This window comes from Alosa alosa, chromosome 9 (genome assembly GCF_017589495.1).
Source record: "Alosa alosa isolate M-15738 ecotype Scorff River chromosome 9, AALO_Geno_1.1, whole genome shotgun sequence".
Lineage (NCBI taxonomy): Eukaryota > Metazoa > Chordata > Actinopteri > Clupeiformes > Clupeidae > Alosa > Alosa alosa.
Genome location: NC_063197.1, coordinates 30,004,507 through 30,022,541, shown reverse-complemented (window position 1 = coordinate 30,022,541; position 18,035 = coordinate 30,004,507). Strand labels below are relative to the sequence as shown.

At 41.4% G+C, this 18,035-nt stretch overlaps 4 protein-coding genes across 9 annotated transcripts in view; 2 read left to right on the top strand and 2 right to left on the bottom strand.

Annotated features, from left to right (window-relative positions):
- The window catches only part of suco (SUN domain containing ossification factor), a 47,270-nt gene extending 44,726 nt beyond the window's left edge, over positions 1-2,544 (bottom strand). The window contains exon 1 of the mRNA XM_048252909.1: positions 2,239-2,544. Within this exon, the coding sequence (XP_048108866.1) occupies positions 2,239-2,291 (53 nt within the window). The 5' untranslated portion in view covers positions 2,292-2,544. The remainder of the gene's footprint in view (positions 1-2,238) is intronic.
- A 1,379-nt stretch (positions 2,545-3,923) lies between these two features.
- Positions 3,924-9,271, top strand: tmed5 (transmembrane p24 trafficking protein 5). The gene is made up of 4 exons (XM_048251519.1): positions 3,924-4,278; positions 5,059-5,156; positions 5,288-5,468; positions 6,202-9,271. The coding sequence occupies exons 1-4, from the start codon at positions 4,099-4,101 to the stop codon at positions 6,418-6,420; spliced, it is 678 nt and encodes a 225-aa protein (XP_048107476.1). The 5' UTR covers positions 3,924-4,098; the 3' UTR covers positions 6,421-9,271.
- dnm3a (dynamin 3a) overlaps positions 8,370-18,035 on the bottom strand; it is a 45,690-nt gene continuing 36,024 nt past the window's right edge. For 4 of the 6 annotated variants that reach the window (XM_048251511.1, XM_048251516.1, XM_048251515.1 and 1 more), the window contains 6 exons: positions 15,383-16,519; positions 10,917-10,990; positions 10,741-10,840; positions 10,501-10,586; positions 10,048-10,167; positions 8,370-8,487 (listed from right to left, as the gene is read on the bottom strand). In XM_048251511.1, the coding sequence (XP_048107468.1) occupies positions 16,480-16,519 (40 nt within the window). In that variant the 3' untranslated portion in view covers positions 8,370-8,487; positions 10,048-10,167; positions 10,501-10,586; ... (1 more) ...; positions 10,917-10,990; positions 15,383-16,479. Of the gene's footprint in view, positions 8,488-10,047; positions 10,168-10,500; positions 10,587-10,740; positions 10,841-10,916; positions 10,991-15,382; positions 16,565-18,035 lie in introns of all 6 variants that reach the window. The other 2 variants (XM_048251514.1, XM_048251513.1) reach the window with 2 other exon arrangements.
- pigc (phosphatidylinositol glycan anchor biosynthesis, class C) lies at positions 10,363-12,818 on the top strand. The gene is made up of 2 exons (XM_048251518.1): positions 10,363-11,222; positions 11,593-12,818. Exon 2 carries the CDS (start codon positions 11,596-11,598, stop codon positions 12,475-12,477), a length of 882 nt encoding a protein of 293 aa, XP_048107475.1. The 5' UTR covers positions 10,363-11,222; positions 11,593-11,595; the 3' UTR covers positions 12,478-12,818.

Sequence of the window (18,035 nt, the reverse complement as noted above, 5' to 3'; positions counted from 1 at the left end):
GAAGAGCAGATAAACTCTCTCAACAAACAGCTCAGAAAAGAAGAAGAAAAAAAAAAAAAAAAAAAAAAAAAAAAAAAAAAAAAAAAAAATTCAGGAAATAAGATTAAATGTATGCTTGTATACCAAAGGGGGGGCAGCGTTGTACAGAGCATTACACACACACAGAGAATAAAGATTAAGATGACAGATGAAAATAAACATTTTCAGTCTACAGCTCAAACTTCACTAAACCCATGCACTTAAAGCAATTATAAGGAACACTCAAACTCAGTAAAGCTAGTAGGATGTGTAAATTGACTCAGGATTTGAAGAGGACACCACCCCTCTTAGCACACCTGCAAGGCTCCTGAAAATAGTACTTGGTGATGCATCATATGTATTAGCCTATATGATGATATATATAGTTATTCAGTCCAAAAAATTCCACAGAACCAGACAGTTACTAACCCACCCACATTAATTTGCTTCCCCGTGTGTGTTAAAAGAGGAATAGGGGGTGTAGCTTCCTCTCTAGAAAGCACGTGCTTCTGCAGGTATTTGGGTTCAAGAGTGATCAATGAAAGCCTCGGGTTATAGGGCTCGTCTGACATAGCCCTGCTCCGGTATAGCCTATAGGGTGAGGGGGCATTACAGACCTATACTGCACCTGAGCATACACAAAGAATCACACCTCAGTTGGTATGCAAATCTCATGCCATGTACCTTACATGTTTAAGGACACTCCTGACAGATTTATCGTGAGTGACATTTCAACAAGAGCTGTAGGATATGTGTTTAGACTGCTGCACGTCTAGAACCGGTCTCTCTCTTAGGACTAAGAAGTAGGTCAAACTGAACAAGCATGTTGGAACGAGCAACGCTGGCTTTTTAAGTCCCCTGAATTTGATTGGAAAAGTTAGGGGGAAAGCCACTTAGAGATTCATATTAGTTTACCATGCCACTTACCCACTTAGTGGGACATTTAGTTGCAGCAAAATGGCACATACAGACCTCAAATGGTTTGTGGAGAAAAACAAACATGCACTAAGATGTATAACCTAGCACTGTTGGATCATACATTTCAATGCTGTACACTAACAGAGAAACACAATTCAGTGAAACAGACACTAAACAACTCCATGTTAAGTTAGGCTACATTTTGCTGATGGCACTGCGACAGAGCAGTCTGAAACAACAAAATAGAAAAACATCCCGAAGAACTTTTTGTAGAAACCTAACAGGCCAGGCCTGACCAGCACTAGCACCAAACTCCAGAAGAACTTGGCCTACACCCCTTCTCTTACAGCCAGCAGTAGCGTTGGCTGGCTGTGGTCATAATCGCTTTCTTGCAGCTCATGTTGGGTATTGAGGCCTGCGTCAGTGCCTGCCCTGCCTTAGTGAGCGCACAACTTGGGTTAATCCACCACCTGTCCATCCTCCACATGTCACCAGGACAGTAGACACTTATAAGGTAGAGACAAAGTCCAATTAAACCCACCTGTGATCCAGGTGGGTTAGGTCTACATATCCACCACCAAAGACTGATGTGTATAGGACAATGGCCATTAAAATACCCTACATGGTTCATCAGAGGGGTCATGATCCTTTACAGCTGATGAATATTTTTCAATATTTTTCGTATCATATTTTTTATGAGTGAATATGTGCAACATAGAAACATGTATTTCGCCAAACAAAAGCTCTTTTGACAAAGTTGGTTGGTGAGAAATTGTTTTACCATCTCTTTTACTGGAATTAGATGGACTTGGAGGTTATACTTGTTAATGCCAATCTCAGTGTAAATCTGAGATAGGGTATCATTTGTTGTCAATAAACATTCATATATTGTCAACATTGGTAAACAAGATAGCTGGGCTGTAACCAAAGCTCAGACAGAACAATCCCAGGTGGTCACAAAATAAGTGTGACAGGAAAAAATGGCTGAAATTAAAATTATACATGAACCGACTTCCAAAAAATTAGCTTCGTTTCAATACAGGAATTCTCTCCCAGTTCAGATCCAGTCGCCATCCTCCCACTACTGGTAGTACATTTTGTACTACATTGCATCCCCCTTCAGCTCAACTCGGTTGGCTAAAGCTAGCTGGCTAATGACAAAACACCACTTCACACAACTAAGCCAAGCACATTTTGCCTCAGTATGTGAATGTAATTACAGCAATACCATGTCGTGGGTGTGCGTTTAAAGATGTCCCTTTCTTACAAGCGAGGTATATCATTAAGTTCGAGTTCACTTACCAGCACAGGAGAGCTACAATGAGGCACACCAACAAAACGCGCAGCCTCTTCATTATCTTCCCGCGGGGACCAACATCCTCGCTTTTTTGTGTATTTCTGTCTCTTTAACAGCGTATAAACAGTAGAAGTGCAAACGAGCTGTTATTTATCAACAACCACGTAAAGTATTTAAAAATATTAAAATAACAGGGGTGTGTGTCACTTCACAAAAGCAATATTCTCCTTGTATGAATATTGCAACATCAGACCCCAACAGCTCGTTCGCTTGCTTTCCTCTGTAACTGGTCTTGTTGCACTAGCTCTCCTGTGCTTAGCACTGCTGCGGTTGCGCTCTCAGCCAATGGGACAAGCCAGCGGCGGCCGAGCTGTGACGTTACTCAACCCCGCCCACATCCCTGATCCAAGATGAGTTGGAGGCACAGTCATGGGACGCGTCAGCATTTGATAAGCAAGCCAAATCTAAATATCTACCACAAAATGATTTTGCAATCGGCAAACAGGGGTTCATGTGATGATGACATGTACCTCTGTGCTAACTGTATATGCACGTGGAAAAACGTGAGACACCAAACCGCCTAGTGGTTAGGGTATTCATGCTGGGGTAGACCACTTTAAATTTCTCTAAACATGATGCTCTGACAGTACATTCGGATCCAGGTATTTATACACAGGTACAGGTACCCGCTTCAGTGTAGCATCTACAAAACATTATCCTTATTTTCTTTGCTAAAATATTCCAACAATAGTAAAATGATCTGACAGTTCTTACCTACATCTTAACATTCCCCAAAGTGTGTTTTTTACTTTAAGGACCACCTTTATTAACCTTAAAGCCCACCTTCGACGGTGAAAGAAATAGAAAAAAAATAGAAAAATATCGAAAAAAATAAGACCTGACCTATTGGTGGCTAGAGCTTTTAGATTTTTTTATAAATTGATATATCTAGCCACCAAGTCAATATCTCCATCATTTTATGGAAATGCCAGACTGACACTACCACAGCGCGGCGTTAGTTATGGGCTACAGGCCTGTTATTCCAATAACATCAGTCTACGCCTATGCAGACGGCAACATAATCAGGTCTTATTTTATAATATTGCAGTGGTGTAGTCTACGACGTGATACGCAGGACTACGCAGTATACCCACTTAAAAAGCATCACCATCTCAGTATACCCACTTAAATAGGCAAGGATACGTATTAACATTTGAAGTTGATCACAGTATACCCACTACACCTAACTACTACATGTCCACTTAAAAAAAGCATTTCTTAGGCTACCCTTACTCTGTGTTTTATGTAGGCTAATATTGACCATGTGGCGAATATTGACCAAGTGAAAAAGTGAACTGAAATCAAGCTATTTCGATATTTGCTGTGAAAAATACATTTGAATAGGCCTCCCTTATGCACATCTTCAAAAGTTTTGATATGTCCTCCAAAGAACAACAATTCCCGTCATACCTTTCATAATAGCTGCCTTTTACGTTGCCTGAGTGTAATGTAAAATTCATAAATATTTAATCACAGATTTGAATGTATTTCATAATAATTTGATATATTCGACATACATATAGCACATCCTGCTACCTTATAACTTAGACCATACAACATTACGATTTGCCTAATTCTCACACTTCTCCGTGGGGTCCTTACGTTTCAACATCCCATCGACTTTCGGTGAGCTGTACATCCCTAGAAGTTTTGACGGGTGTTAAGCTTTCTTTTACTGTCTATGGTGTTAAGTCGTCTATCTTGTTAACTTTACTCGGAGGTCCATTGGGAACAGTAGCTTTTTTTTTATTCCAGGTTTTGGAGTATTATTCGTGTAATAGTTAGAGTAACATCCGTGTGAGACTATGTTACTAGAGAGTAGAGTGTTCTTACTGTTGTCGGTGGTGTTCTTGACGAAGCACTCTTTGGTAGCTGGCTTTTCGCAGTCTTTAGACAGTGACTTTACATTCACTCTTCCTGCTGGTCAAAAGGAATGTTTCTATCAAACCATGAAGAATGACGCCTCCCTGGAGATTGAATACCAGGTAATCCACGTTTAACTCGCTCAGTTTATTTCCCGTTCATTACCAGTCATTCATTTTAAGTTTAACTCATATAACTTGCTAACTTAATGAAATTTAGGTTGACGTTTGTTGACGTCTCTGCAGTTTTTAATTTTTAACGTTGCATTTTGTAAAAGTTCTTAAGTCCTTACTCCATGACTTGTGTGGTTGTGTGTTTAAACGGCATGCCTGAAGATAGGCTCGTTGGCCCACTATTAGCCTAGTAACCGTAGTTGATGCTTTCACACAAGTGGTTGGATTGGTAACCTGTTGGCCAGTATCCTGAAAGAGGATCCCTTTACTGACATCAATATTTTCTTTTATACATGAAATCGTTTCATTTCAGGGGTATAAGTCAGACATTATCCTATGTCGTTAGGTTAACTGCCTTCGTCAAAGTTATCTCATTTATGTGAGAGGCTGGCATGACAAATTATTGGGTGATGAAACCAAGTTTTGAGGAGTGCCAGTGTGTTTTCAAGTCCGTGTAAGAAGTGAAATGTCAGAATTGCTTCATCTATGCCCAATGTCCTTCATTTCACTTGGTTAATGCTTAGTCTGATGACGAAATAAAGTTCACATTTGACCATATTCAATTTATGACTGAAGATTGTCATAGAGCGGAATTGGTAAACTTGCATCATCAGTCTGACAGCCTCCATAATTTTTATTAGGTGGTGGTCTGTAGTGACTCTTTGTAGTGGCTGATTGGACAGGGGTATTGTTCTGATTCCGTGTGCATGATATGATTGTGCTTCACAGGTGCTCGATGGCGCAGGTTTAGATGTGGACTTCTACCTGTCATCACCTGATGGGCAAATTTTGGCCAGTGACTTCAGGAAATCTGATGGAGTCCACACGTATGTGTCTGCACATTACTCTTCTTCCTAGATTTACTGATAAACATCCACTTCCTTGCAGTTGAGAATTGCATGTATTTACCCACATCTCATCGTAACTGTCGGATCATGTTTGCATGCACTTCCTGCAGAGTGGAGACGCATGACGGAGACTACATGATCTGCTTCGACAACACCTTCAGCACCGTGTCAGAGAAGATAATTTTCTTTGAGCTGATTCTGGACAATATGGGCGACACCGACAACGCTGAGGAGTGGAAGGAGTACGTCCATGGCACCGACATGCTCGACATGAAGCTGGAAGACATTATGGTGAGAATGCTCTAGAATCCACAAAACCCAGATCACTACACGTCTGAAGCATGTGTGCTGCAGATGGCTAGGGGAAAGTACAATCTCTGAGGAGATAATGCAAAGCAGCGCCTGTGTGTTTTTGTCTGTCAATGATATGTTGGATAGCCAAGGTCAGTGTACTGAATAAGCTGTGAGGTTTTGACCACCTTGTTTTTGGTATTTCAGCCACGAGAATGTTTTGCGTAGTGTATGGTGTCAATGTGACCTAACTATTCGTGACCTTTGATAGACATACGGATGCAGACATGATGGCAGCCTTCCCTCAAAGACATGGGGTCCTGGCCTGAACTGTATAGAATACATGCCTAGAATACCCCATACCTCCCATACTGGAAATAGTCATTGATATTCTAGATTTAGCGTCATTTGTCAAAAGTAAACAATAGTGGCAGGAAGTAAACAGTGGCAGCTGTTAAAGATATCATGCTAGACTCAGAGACAGCGAGTCGCAGTGCAAACATTACACAACCTCAGTCACTGTTGTCCCATGAGATACCAGTAGATTGTTATCAATAGATTACTACCACACTACTAGAAATAGGTTTGCACGCCAAGCTTTAAAGAGGACAGCGCTCATTCAAGAAAAGTATTTGGCAAGTACACCCGTAGGAAGACCTAAACCCCATCTAAAGTGCTTCAGCCGTTTAAATCTCCTTTGTTAACTATCCCGCCTCTTTCTTTTGTCCTCTAGGCCACAATAAACAGCGTCAAAGCCCGGCTTGGGAAGAGTCTGCAGATCCAGACCGTGCTGCGAGCCTTCGAGGCTCGGGACCGCAACCTGCAGGAGAGCAACTACGAGCGGGTCAACGTGTGGTCCTGCACCAACCTGGTGATCGTGCTGGTGGTGTCTGGGATCCAGGTGTACGTTCTACGCAGCCTCTTTGAGGACAAGAGGGCGACTCGGACGTAAACCCGAGCGTGTGCTCGCCAGCGCTGCTCATGCCAGGGAGGGACGATTGGCATCATTGGCGTCATGGCGACATATCAAGAAACTTGAAAGAGTAACGCGCACACACAAACACACACACACATACAAGGTCACTGGTTGGCTGCTCCTAGCCACTGCGGATGGGGGGTTCTCTCTCTTCCTGTTTCTCCTCCTCCTCTCCTACCCCACTCCCACCTGACGAAGACAATCAGTCCCAAATTTCTATATTTCTACCCGAAAGGTCAACGCACTGTTTCAGTTTACACATTATTACAACACGACAGTAATGAGAGTGGGGCCTATGCTGGTGTTTGCTTTCTACACATTCATCATGTTTGTCCTCGGAGGGTTATAAAGTTACAAAACTTAGGAAAGCGATTCAGACAGATACCTAGAGAACAAGCATCTTTTTTTCTTTTTTTTTACAAATTATGCAAAACTTTTTTTTTTGAACATACTAGTATTAGGGTGATGGGGAAAGTTATTTCTGGATTTTATGTGGATACTCTTCTGGCACTGATCGATGGCACTGCCCCATTCTTTGTTGTTTTCTCTTACGTCTTCTGTGCCACACCTTTGTTTTTTCATTCAGACCTTCGCTGCTGCCATTGTGCTGTGCCCCAAACTCACATTCATTATGTGCCCCAAACTCGTTTTTACATTTCTGTGCCATAGGCAAAATCACATTCATTATGTGCCCCAAACTCGTTTTTACATTTCTGTGCCATAGGCAAAATCACATTCATTATGTGCCCCAAACTCGTTTTTACATTTCTGTGCCATGCCCTATAGGAAAAATCACATTCATTGCTCAAGCCAATCCTAAAAATTTTTTTTAGTTGAGCTCATCAGTGAAAATGAGTTGAGGCACTGCAGTAGAACGTCATCCTGGGAAACTTGTCACCTTAAGACAAGTGTATATATGCAGTATGCACCTGCCTAATGGTAGCACTGAGCCACACTCTATATTATGCTTCGTAGATGTTACGCTTAACATGTAAATTGCCAAATATGGTCTAAATGTGGGTCCTGCCTACAGACACCCATGGTCCGGCAGATTACACCGACTGACCGCCACACCCGTTCTTGTTTGTCCTCTGGCCTGCAAACTGATTAGCTGGCTTCCCTCTGGTTCCTCTTTGCATAGAGGCGTTCATCTGGCCAGCAGGGCTCTGCTGTTGGCTGGAGTTAGGTTAGGTAAGGAGGTCTGCCTGTTGTAACTAAGTCACTGATCTCGTTGTCATGCCTGACCTACATGTGGTCAGCGTCCATTCCAACTTGGCATTGACAGGGGCGTCAGGTTCCCCCTCCTTGGCACAGGGGGCCTGTCTGTCAGTCACGTCTGTGTGGCAGTGAGGCTATACTTACTATACTTATATGTGTGTTTCCATGGTCGCCACTCCTCAGTCTTAGGATGGGGGGAGGGGTTTGAGGGAGATTCTTGGTTGCCATGCCAAACCTGAAACTGTTCTTGAAACTTTTTTTTTTTTTTTTCTTGTTGTGGAGTGCTCAGTTGATCAAGGCGATGGTGTTTTTTAATTTATGATGTTCATTGGTTAGGATTCTAACATTTGTCGAGTGATAAGGATTGAATGAATGATGCAAGCTTGCATAAATATAATAGACAGCACACAAGCTCTAACATGGCAATGAAGGATGTAACAGAAAATGTTTTGACTAACTGCTGATTCTTTGACTGCTGCTTTGTTTAAGTTAACATGATAGATGTGAGCTGGACAAATTGCTGAAACGGCCAAATTTGGATTGTTTCCATAGTAATATTTAGTCACATTATCCCCATTGATGAACAAGGGCTCATGCAATACATTCTGTACACAGAGTTCTGTCCATAAATAAGACTTGTAAAGAACTAATTTGTAGTAGATACCTGTGGTGTGACTGGGGATATTACCGTACCAGAGACAATACAGTAGGGATAAATGCAGTTTATTGGGGTATTTTGTGTGTCTTTCCTCCTGTTCTGATCAACATATGAAATGTTGCTCCATGCTGCCATCTTGTGGATGAAAGGGGGAAATGCCCTAAATGCTGCACAGAACAACAAACATGCACAAAAGACAAGTACTGGTCAGAGAGCATGAACCATGAGTGCTTTTTGTATTCCCTCATGATAAAACTAGTTTAGTGATTTGGAATTTATAAATGTGTGTGATGCCAGATAAAATACTTTAAGAAACTATAATTTTGTATGAAGTCCCAAGTGCCCTTGTAATGGTAGTGATGGTAAAAGAGCAGTCCTTATAATTCTCCTCATAATGGCTTTGGAGTGATGATGAGTGTCTGCTATAAGTTGTGAAGCGCTGACAGTTTAACATGGTGTGACGTGCCAGGCGAGCAGACTAAGTCTGTTACTTGTCTTCCCATGCTGTTGGTGTCTTGAATAGATATCTAAGTAACTACTGTCGATGCGATCACACAGATGTCCTACCTCTGACTCTTGGCAAAACTGCTACTCTACTGCTAACCTCTGTAACTTGTGTAAAAACATTGAATAGGTCCCAATTTCTACTTCTTACCAGAACTGACATTCGTGGGAGAAATAAATGGGAAAATGGGAAAAAAACTAAGACTATAAGTTCATATAGGTGCATTTTAAACTTAACAGAAACTGTCTTGCTTTTGTCAAGGTTTTGGAAAACAGTGTTTTTTGTTTGTTTTCATGAGCTGTGAACACTTGAGGTGGCTGCTGCTGGACTGCCTCAGAGAAATCTGGGGGATCACCTGTGGATTTGTTACGGATGAACTATGTGGGTTCAGCCATCCTCATCTGAATCCCATCAAGTCATAATAAAACCCTTTTAAGACATTTTTATATCGGCCTCTGAAGTTGAAGTAATTTCTTTCTGCATAACCAATTCATCCCACAAACATGACCTTAGTTTAGGACCTCAATTTAAGCACACCCCCATTTTCACTATAAATGAGGAACCTGTCCTATTGACAGTTAAGTGTTGTAATCGTTATACTAGAATAATTGGTGTAATTGTGTTGAATTACAGACAGTTTCATGAAAAAGTTTAGATTGTAGTTTCTAAAATAAAGGTCCTAATTCTATTATTGTCCATAAACTGATCTACTTAGTATACGTGACATCTGGTACAGGTTATATTTTGCTCCAACAATTTAAGTATTTTTCACGGCAAATATCAGATACTAGAACTTAATTTTCCAATTATGTAGAAAACAATTCAGTTCGATTCATTCAATTTGATGTTCAAAGCACTGTTTTTGCCCAAAATATCTTAACATATTGTAAAATGTGTTTATGAATTGTATTTAATTTCATGGAATGCATCAAAGCACTTGAGTAAAACACAAAATGGTCATTACTGCTCTCTAGACACAAATGTAAGCTAGGGGTACGTTCGTTAATTCAATCTGACACACTCTGGACGCTCCGAGAGTGTGAAGCTCTGATTAAATAGATGATAATTCCGAATTTACGAACGTGCTCAGAGTGGCAATTTACGGACGCACCCATAGTTTACAGTCCAAGTGTGATGTAATAACTGTACTGTTACATCACTGTAATAGTACAGTTATGTAATGTAGTTCACATAGAATAGCCCCCAATGTATTGTCTCTGACCTTTTATGAGGGATCCTCTGGGTGGGAGCTTTTGGGTGTTTTTGGTGGAAGTGTGGCCTTATACCCCGACACTGCTCTGTAGTGGGGCCAGAGACAACAGCAAGGCACAGGGGCCTCAGCCTAGGAGAGACACAAGCCACATATCCCAGCACACCTCAACCACACTACAGATCGTGTAACCTACCAGTGTTTCCCACAGAATTGAATTCTATTTGTGGTGGTAGATTTGCAGAATTAACTTGAATGCAACAGTTTTTAACAAATTAGCGCAGCGTGGTTATGATGCTAACCAGATTTAAGCACAGTTTAGCACAACCTGGAAAATCATTGTGTGGTGGTCAATGTTGATATTGTGGTGGGCTGCCACAAATAAGTCAATGTATGGGGAAACACTGCCTACGGTATCAACTGCATGGTCTCCTCAGTCCACCCGACCGCATCCCCTTCCCTTACCTGCCCCGACGCAGCTTCCCGTAGTACACAGCCGCAGGGTGACCCATGGTCTGCTTCACAGTAGAATTGTTCTGCGAGATCACAGACTACAAAATAGGATACAGATCATCTCTGTGAGGCTACTACAATATAGAGTGATGCAATGTCTGTCCAGATTCACCAAATGGCCAGACTTTTGCCTGTTTCCAAATAAATGGTCCTTGTAAGGGTGCAAATGTGAGGCAATGTATAAAATCTCACCATGGTAGGCAGAATGGTTGTCTCTGTGTTTTTGGGTTGGACTACACGAATCAGATGAGGAGCACTGGGCCAAGTCTTCTGTCTTATCATGGAGTTGTAGCTTGTGCACAAAAGAACATCATGAGACAAGGGATGACAGGACTTGAAAACATCCATTCAAATTTGCAATCCTCTACCTGACATTTGCAATGCCTCTCGGTTGGAAGAGTTTACTTTGGAGTTCAGGACAACAAATATTCACTGTAGACATCTGGAAAAGAATAGTTCTTAATCTTAAAATAGTGAAAAATGAAATAAGACATGAATGCATCAGTAAATAAGTAATACATAAATGACTATGGTTTATATTGATTCAATTCCACCTCTTGACGGCAGAGGTCCCTATATCGTCTTAACCATTTTATATTTCACATAGATGTCACTTCCGTGTAGTAGGCTACAGAGATTTAGTAGGAAATGAGAAAGGGACAACCACCCCTCTGGTAATATAATCTCCTGTACTTCATATTTACTGTTTGCATCTATCACATAAAATGTTTTCACGACGTTCAAGGAAAGTAAAGGCTCGAACTAAAAGCTACGGAGTGATGTTCTTCACCAAGCGTTAAAAACAGTAATATGTTGTTAGCTAAGTTAACCGGTTAGCATTGAGCCAGCACTGTTCCAGTCTTTCCGGTTTCACGGCTCTCTTATTTTAAACATCCTAATGTTGTGCTATTGGTTGTACAGTTAAGGTTTCTATTTATTTTCGTGATGTCCGGCTGTTTTGATGGAAACCAGTCTCTGTTTGCATAAAGCATAGTTATACATGGGCGATGGAAGTGACATTTAATGTCTGACCGTTTTCTTCAGGTGATGGGGGCCGATAGCGGTCCTGGTGCTCCCCCTGCAGTCCTCTGGCGCAAAGTCCTGTACGAGCGCCAGTCATACCCGGACAATTATGTTGACCCCCGCTTCCTGGAAGATCTGAGGCGAAATGTCGGAGTTCGTCAGTACCGATACTGGAATGTGGTGCGTGAGGCTGGTCTCGTGTCCCAGCAGGTGTCTTGCGTATCCTTGTTTGTCACGCTGTGGTCCTACATGGAGCAAGGACACCTCTCTCCCTCTACGTTACTGTCCGCCGGACTGCTGAGTTCCCTGGTGGGATATGGACTCTACAAGGTGCTGGGTGGCAGCAGAAGCGATGACCGGACATCATGGGCCGATCTCCAGAGTGCTGCAATCTTTTTGGCCTTCACGTTTGGCTTCTCCCCAGTGCTGAAAACTCTCACTGAATCGGTCAGCACAGACACCGTGTACGCCATGTCTGCGATGATGCTCTTGGCTCACCTGGTGTCCTTCCCTTATGCCCAGCCTAGTCCCCCAGGTAGCCTATCTCTGAACGCAGCCCTGTTTGCTTCCGTTTGCCTGGCATCGCGTTTGCCAGGGGCGCTCCACACCTTTGCCATGCTAACTTGCGCCCTGCTGGTCTTCGCTTTGTGGCCTTGTCTACTGCACAGACTGACGGAGCACGCCCCTTGGAGTTTCCCCTGGATAGCCAGCCTGGTGTCATTTGGTGGAGTGATGGGCCTGGGCTCCCTCTGGCCTACAGGAGCTCTGTTGTTCGCATTTGCCCTCCTCACACTCACCCTGATCTGCCCTCTGTTACTAGTGCGCCTACAGAGGCACAAGGACAACATCCACGGGCCCTGGGATGAGGCGGAGATACGAGAAGACCTTTCCCACTTTTTGAACTGAGACCGAGGGGCAGTAACAAAGTCACTTGCCACTTGTAATCAGTCTTTGACACTGAAGGGCTTGCGGTAATTGACTAAAACGATTGCTACCAAGTTGTCCCTTTTTAAAAACATTTAGGTTAACCTGTTTTAAGTAGACATTATTGTTGCACTGAGGCCATCTCAGTTCTCAGGAATATGCATTATACATTCCCAAGAAAGAGACTTTTATCCTTCCATTTTACTGCTCTGCTGTATAGAAAGAATACGGTCAAGAGACTAGGCTAAATGTTTTTGTACAGTGATGGCCAAAAGTATTGGCACCCATGCTAAAGTTGACTGAAAAGAGGAATATAAAATCATCTTTTGGAAATTGATCTTAATGCCTTAAGTGAAAAATGAGGAAATATCTAACCTTTAAGGACACCAATTTTCTTAGTGAATGAATAATGTATCATAAATAAATAAATGTTCTTCCTTAAAATACAGGGGTCATAAGTATTCCCACCCCTATGTTAAATTCCCATAGAGACAGGCAGATTTTTATTTTTAAAGGCCAGTTATTTCATGGATCCAGAATACTGTGCATCCTGATAAAGTTACCTTGGCCTTTGGAATTAAAATAGCCCCACATCATCACATACCCTTCACCATACCTAGAGATTGGCATGGGTGTTATTTCAGTTAGCCTATTAGCTGGTTTGATGCTCATTGAGCTCAATGCAAATCAAACCAGCTAATAGGCTAACTGAAATTTTAAAACATTTATTTATTTATGATACATTATTCATTCACTAAGAAAATTGGTGTCCTTAAAGGTTAGATATTTCCTCATTTTTCACTTAAGGCATTGAGATCAATTTCCAAAAGATGATTTTATATTCCTCTTTTCAGTCAACTTTAGCATGGGTGCCAATACTTTTGGCCATCACTGTATGGACACAGAAAATCTAATTAATATTGTCACGGCAAGTAACTTCAGTATTAATCATGAAAATAAATGGGTTTTAACATATTTTTTAAAATGCAAAATAATAAAGATATTTTGTGTACCTGCTGTGACATGTATTTTTTGTATTGACTTTTGGTTTTGGAAATGCGGGCTAAAACTATGATTTGCACTGTCACTAGGCAAGGCAATCACTGCTAAATATAAATTTATTTATATAGCGCATTTCATACCCCAGGTAGACACAATGTGCTTTACATAGCTCAGGCATTACCTCAAATAAAAGTAAGCAGGTATAAAACATATCACAAATATATCACAGTAGTGAAATAAGTAAAAACAATAAAAGCAATAAAATAGTAGAAAAAGTTAAAATAATAATAGCAATAAAATAGTAGAATCAGTAAAAACAATAAATAAAAGCAATACAAATAAATTAAAAACAGGAAAAAGCCATAGAGAAGAGGGTGGTCTTCAATTGGGTTTTAAAAGTGGCAATGGTTGGAGCAGTCTTAATATGCTCAGGGAGTTTGTTCCATATCTGGACTGCATGGTGGCTAAAAGCAGCTTCACCCTGTTTGGTGCGAGTAGAAGGTATGCATAATACCTGGCTGTTCTGCGATCTAAGAGGTATGTGGGGGATGTAAAATTTAAACATGTCTGATATATATGTTGGCCCCATCCCATGCAGTGCTTTAAAAACCAGTAGCAGTACTTTAAAATCTATCCTAAAAGAAACTGGATCATTCCGTGTCAAATCAGATAAGGTTGTTGCTGCACCATCTCAGATTTTGTGCAAACCATGTCCAAGAATGGGTCCCAAAAACAAAGGCCTGTAAAATATTTCTGTTCAAGTCTTCATAGTATTTGCAGCCCTACAGCCTGAATATCACATTATCTGGGAAGAAATGTTTGGACATGAATATAATGAAAAGTATTATTTATAGGTAGCCTAAACTTTGTAGGGTGGAAGACAAACATGTTCTCAGTATGACTGAACTATTAAACATTGTGTACAGCATTCTCATTGATTTTCTACAAAGCCCTAGATTTGAAAAAAAAAAACTTGTTTTTGTACTCTTATGGTATATCATTATTTTTGGCTTTACATGCTATATTTTATTAATGTTGTACCAATATTTGCACTCGCCACATATAATAGGCTTGAAGATTGGACTAAACAAGGGAAGGTTGTGTTTCTCGGTCATTTTCATAGGATTAAAATGGTATGTGGGGTAACCTCATACGCACTTGAAAATCTATGTGGAAGTAGCCCAGTGTATTTCCTCTTGGGGATCAATAAAGTATCTATGGGAATTTAGTGTACAAAGTGCCAATGTTGTACCATAGATAAATAAATAGTGTCAAAATCATTATTATGCCTCAAGGACAAGAATCAAAATGCATGTAACCAAGCAAGTGTATCTATGTATTAATGAAACATGGTAGGCTACATCATATTGGTACTTTATACACGAAATGACTATAAACGTCGATTTTCGTTGCCGCGACCTCAAATATTGTCTATACAATAAAGTATTGTATTTGCAGACATGATAATGATTGGTGCCATGTCAATACAAAAATTCGTTTACAAGACCCTTGTATAAAGCTAATGGGTATGCAGTGCAAACTTTTAACGATCAATTCATACCGACATGTCTTCCACCTTACGTTTGGGCAGGGTAGGAATACTAATTTTCAAGATATTATTGCCTAAACATGGCCTTTAAAATAAGGCATTTCTGAGAATGTTTTCAGGTCTTAGTTTTGGGACAAAAAATTAGTTAGGTCTTAGGCCAATTAGGTATACAAATTTAGAGCAAAATCTGAGACGGTGCAGCAACAATTTTCCTGGATTTTTTCTGATTTGACACGGAATGACCCACTAACCTTACAAAGTATCTCGACTTCAGTGGTTAACCATGCGCCTGAACGTGTGTAGGCTATAACTAAAGGGACAAGTCTGACCAAATACCTTCACATGTTCTCTGGAGGGCCTGGCCAGGATAGAATGATGCTTGGGCCTTTTATGCGAATGGCCGCCCCTCTCCATGATGTTAAAAGTCCGCGGCTCGAAACGATGTTCAACCGGGACAGGGGACACTTCCCAGCAACACCTCACCCGTGCCCGGGTGCAGCACCAACCAAAGATGCTCTAGAATCTTTGGCACCAACTCCTCCTTTTATACATTTTGTGATATTTCGTCACAAATAACTGGTAATAATAGAACGCTATGGAAGCAGTCATAGGCTACTACAGTAGGCTAGGCAACATTATAAAATGCAGGCTGCTGTTCCACTGATAAAATGGTCAGTTATTTAAAACTACATCAATTTCCCAAAAAACATTATCACAACTACCGTTTTAAAATATGGAAACCACACCAGCACACTCTAACGTTTTTTTCCCTATTATCGGCATGTTGAAATTAAATACACATTGACTGCAACATCACATTTTGTAAATTGTACTTGTGGCGACATGCGCCCCCATGTGGTAATAATTCAAACTGAGTGATGACTGGTTTTGTAAAGTACATTTTAAATAGCATTTTAAGTTCAAGAACATTTGCTATTGTCAATGCAAGCAGGATTGGTTTTATATAAAAAACATAAACCAATTATTCTTTTATTTTGGTTGTTGTAACTACTCAGTATTTACATAAGAAACAATGTCTCTGTTGTCTCAATCATTTACATATGCCAATCACACGCACAGACACACACAGACATACACACATATACACACACACACACACACACACACACACAATTCTGAAGTACAAAACAGACACAACAGCACAGTCCATATGAATGTACAGCATAAAAATGATTGGCAGGACAGCACCATAACGCCAGTTTGACCAATGACAGATACACACGCCGTTCTCTCTCTCCTTGACATGGCTCTGAGATTCCACATCCAGCCTGGAGGAGGAAATAAATACTTGTGCTCGTGCTTGTGGCATCGTCCTCATCCATCACCAAAAATGATAGCCCAGGCTGCACTCCCAGTTGATGCACATGGCCTCTTGCATTTGTGGTTGGTTGCCAGGATGGTTCCAATCGTTTTCAGTGAGGATTCCGTGAGGGAATAGCCGGTGGTTGTCTCCTAAAAACCAGTCACATAGACATCATTGGCCCTTGAGAACAGCCCCTGTGGTGTTTAGAGATGTTGTTTGAGCACAACCATTCTTGAATCATGTACATGTATGTATTGTAAAGCAGTGATTGAATCAGAGCACGGACTCATGGAACTAACTAAAAGAATCATGCAACACTGGCAATGAGTACAGTCAAGATGCAATAAAATTTACAATTTGTGGTCTTCAAGTTAGATCTACAGGCAAAACACAGATGTGTGTAGATAGCATAACTTTTCCAAATGTGATTATGATACTCATCTATGGTCTTAAATTCATAGTGCTTGTTTGATGTAGAAAGTTGCCTCCGTAGCCTTGTCTTTCTGGGGCGTGGATGAAAGTAGAGTTTGTGTCTGACTGAAATCATATGTGTGTGTGTGTGTGTGTGTGTGTGTGTGTGTGTGTGCGTGTGCGTGTGTGACTGTGTGTGTGCTTGTGACTGTGTTGATGTATGTGTGTGTGTGTGTGTATGTGTGTGTGTGTGTGTGTGTGTGTGTGTGTGTGTGTGTGTGTGTGTGTGTGTGTGTGTGTGTGTGTGTATGTGGGTGGGTGGATGGGTGTGCTATGTTCATGTGTGTGTGTGTGTGTGTGTGTGTGTGTGTGTGCTGTGTTCATGTGTGTGTGTGTGTGTGTGTGTGTGTGTGTGTAGGGGGGTGGGGGAATATGTGAGCGTTTCTTCAGCAGGGCTGCTCCAGGAAAGATCCCTGCGGAGACGCAGGAATCTGTTTCTCTAATGGAGCTGGCAAACGAAAAAGTGTTTCTGTGATGGGAAACAGGAGAAAGTGGCTTTTATTTTTCCTGGGACGCCATGAGTGTGTGGAGCTGCGGCTTTGCAGAGACACAGAGACAGAAAAGAAAAAAGAAAGAGGCATATATATATAGAGAGAGAGAGAGGGGGGAAGTGTAGATGGAAGAAAGAGGCAGAGAGAGAAAGAAAGAGAGAGAGAGAGAGAGAGAGAGAGAGAAAGGAGAAGAGGGGAAAGAGAGAGAGAGGGGAAGGGAGAGAGAGAGAGAGAGAGAAAGAAAGAGGCAGAGAGAGAGAGAGACACAGCGACCCCAAAAAGAAACCCAGCCGCAGAATACCAGTGGTTTATTAGGAGAGCAAGACAGAAGAGGGACGCCCAAGAGCAGAGATTTGGGGTTAGACAGAAAGATGTAGGAAGAACAGACATGGGACAAGAGGAGAAGAGGAGAAGAGAGATGAGACAAGCCACAGGAGGAGATCATCAAGGTCCCCAGGATGGAGGGAGCACAAGACAGATCACAAGAGGATGGCACATCGAGTCCCATAACGGAGTGGACAAATGGGAAGAGACCACTCGAGCACAGCCAGAGAGGCGCGCGGAGAGGCAGGAACGAGGAGAATAAGAGAAATAAATAAATAAATAAATAAATAAATAAATAAATAAGGGAAATAAAGAGACGGACAGCAACTGGTGGTGTACACAGAAAAAGACACATGTATACACACACAGGTTAAAATGG

Bases quoted from the DNA above. Each gene is read 5' to 3' on its own strand.
- tmed5 (XM_048251519.1), top strand. From the start codon at position 4,099: ATGTTACTAGAGAGTAGAGTGTTCTTACTGTTGTCGGTGGTGTTCTTG. The intron at 4,279-5,058 runs GTAATCCACGTT...TGTGCTTCACAG, and splicing joins CCCTGGAGATTGAATACCAG to GTGCTCGATGGCGCAGGTTT. The intron at 5,157-5,287 runs GTATGTGTCTGC...CACTTCCTGCAG, and splicing joins AAATCTGATGGAGTCCACAC to AGTGGAGACGCATGACGGAG.
- pigc (XM_048251518.1), top strand. From the start codon at position 11,596: ATGGGGGCCGATAGCGGTCCTGGTGCTCCCCCTGCAGTCCTCTGGCGC.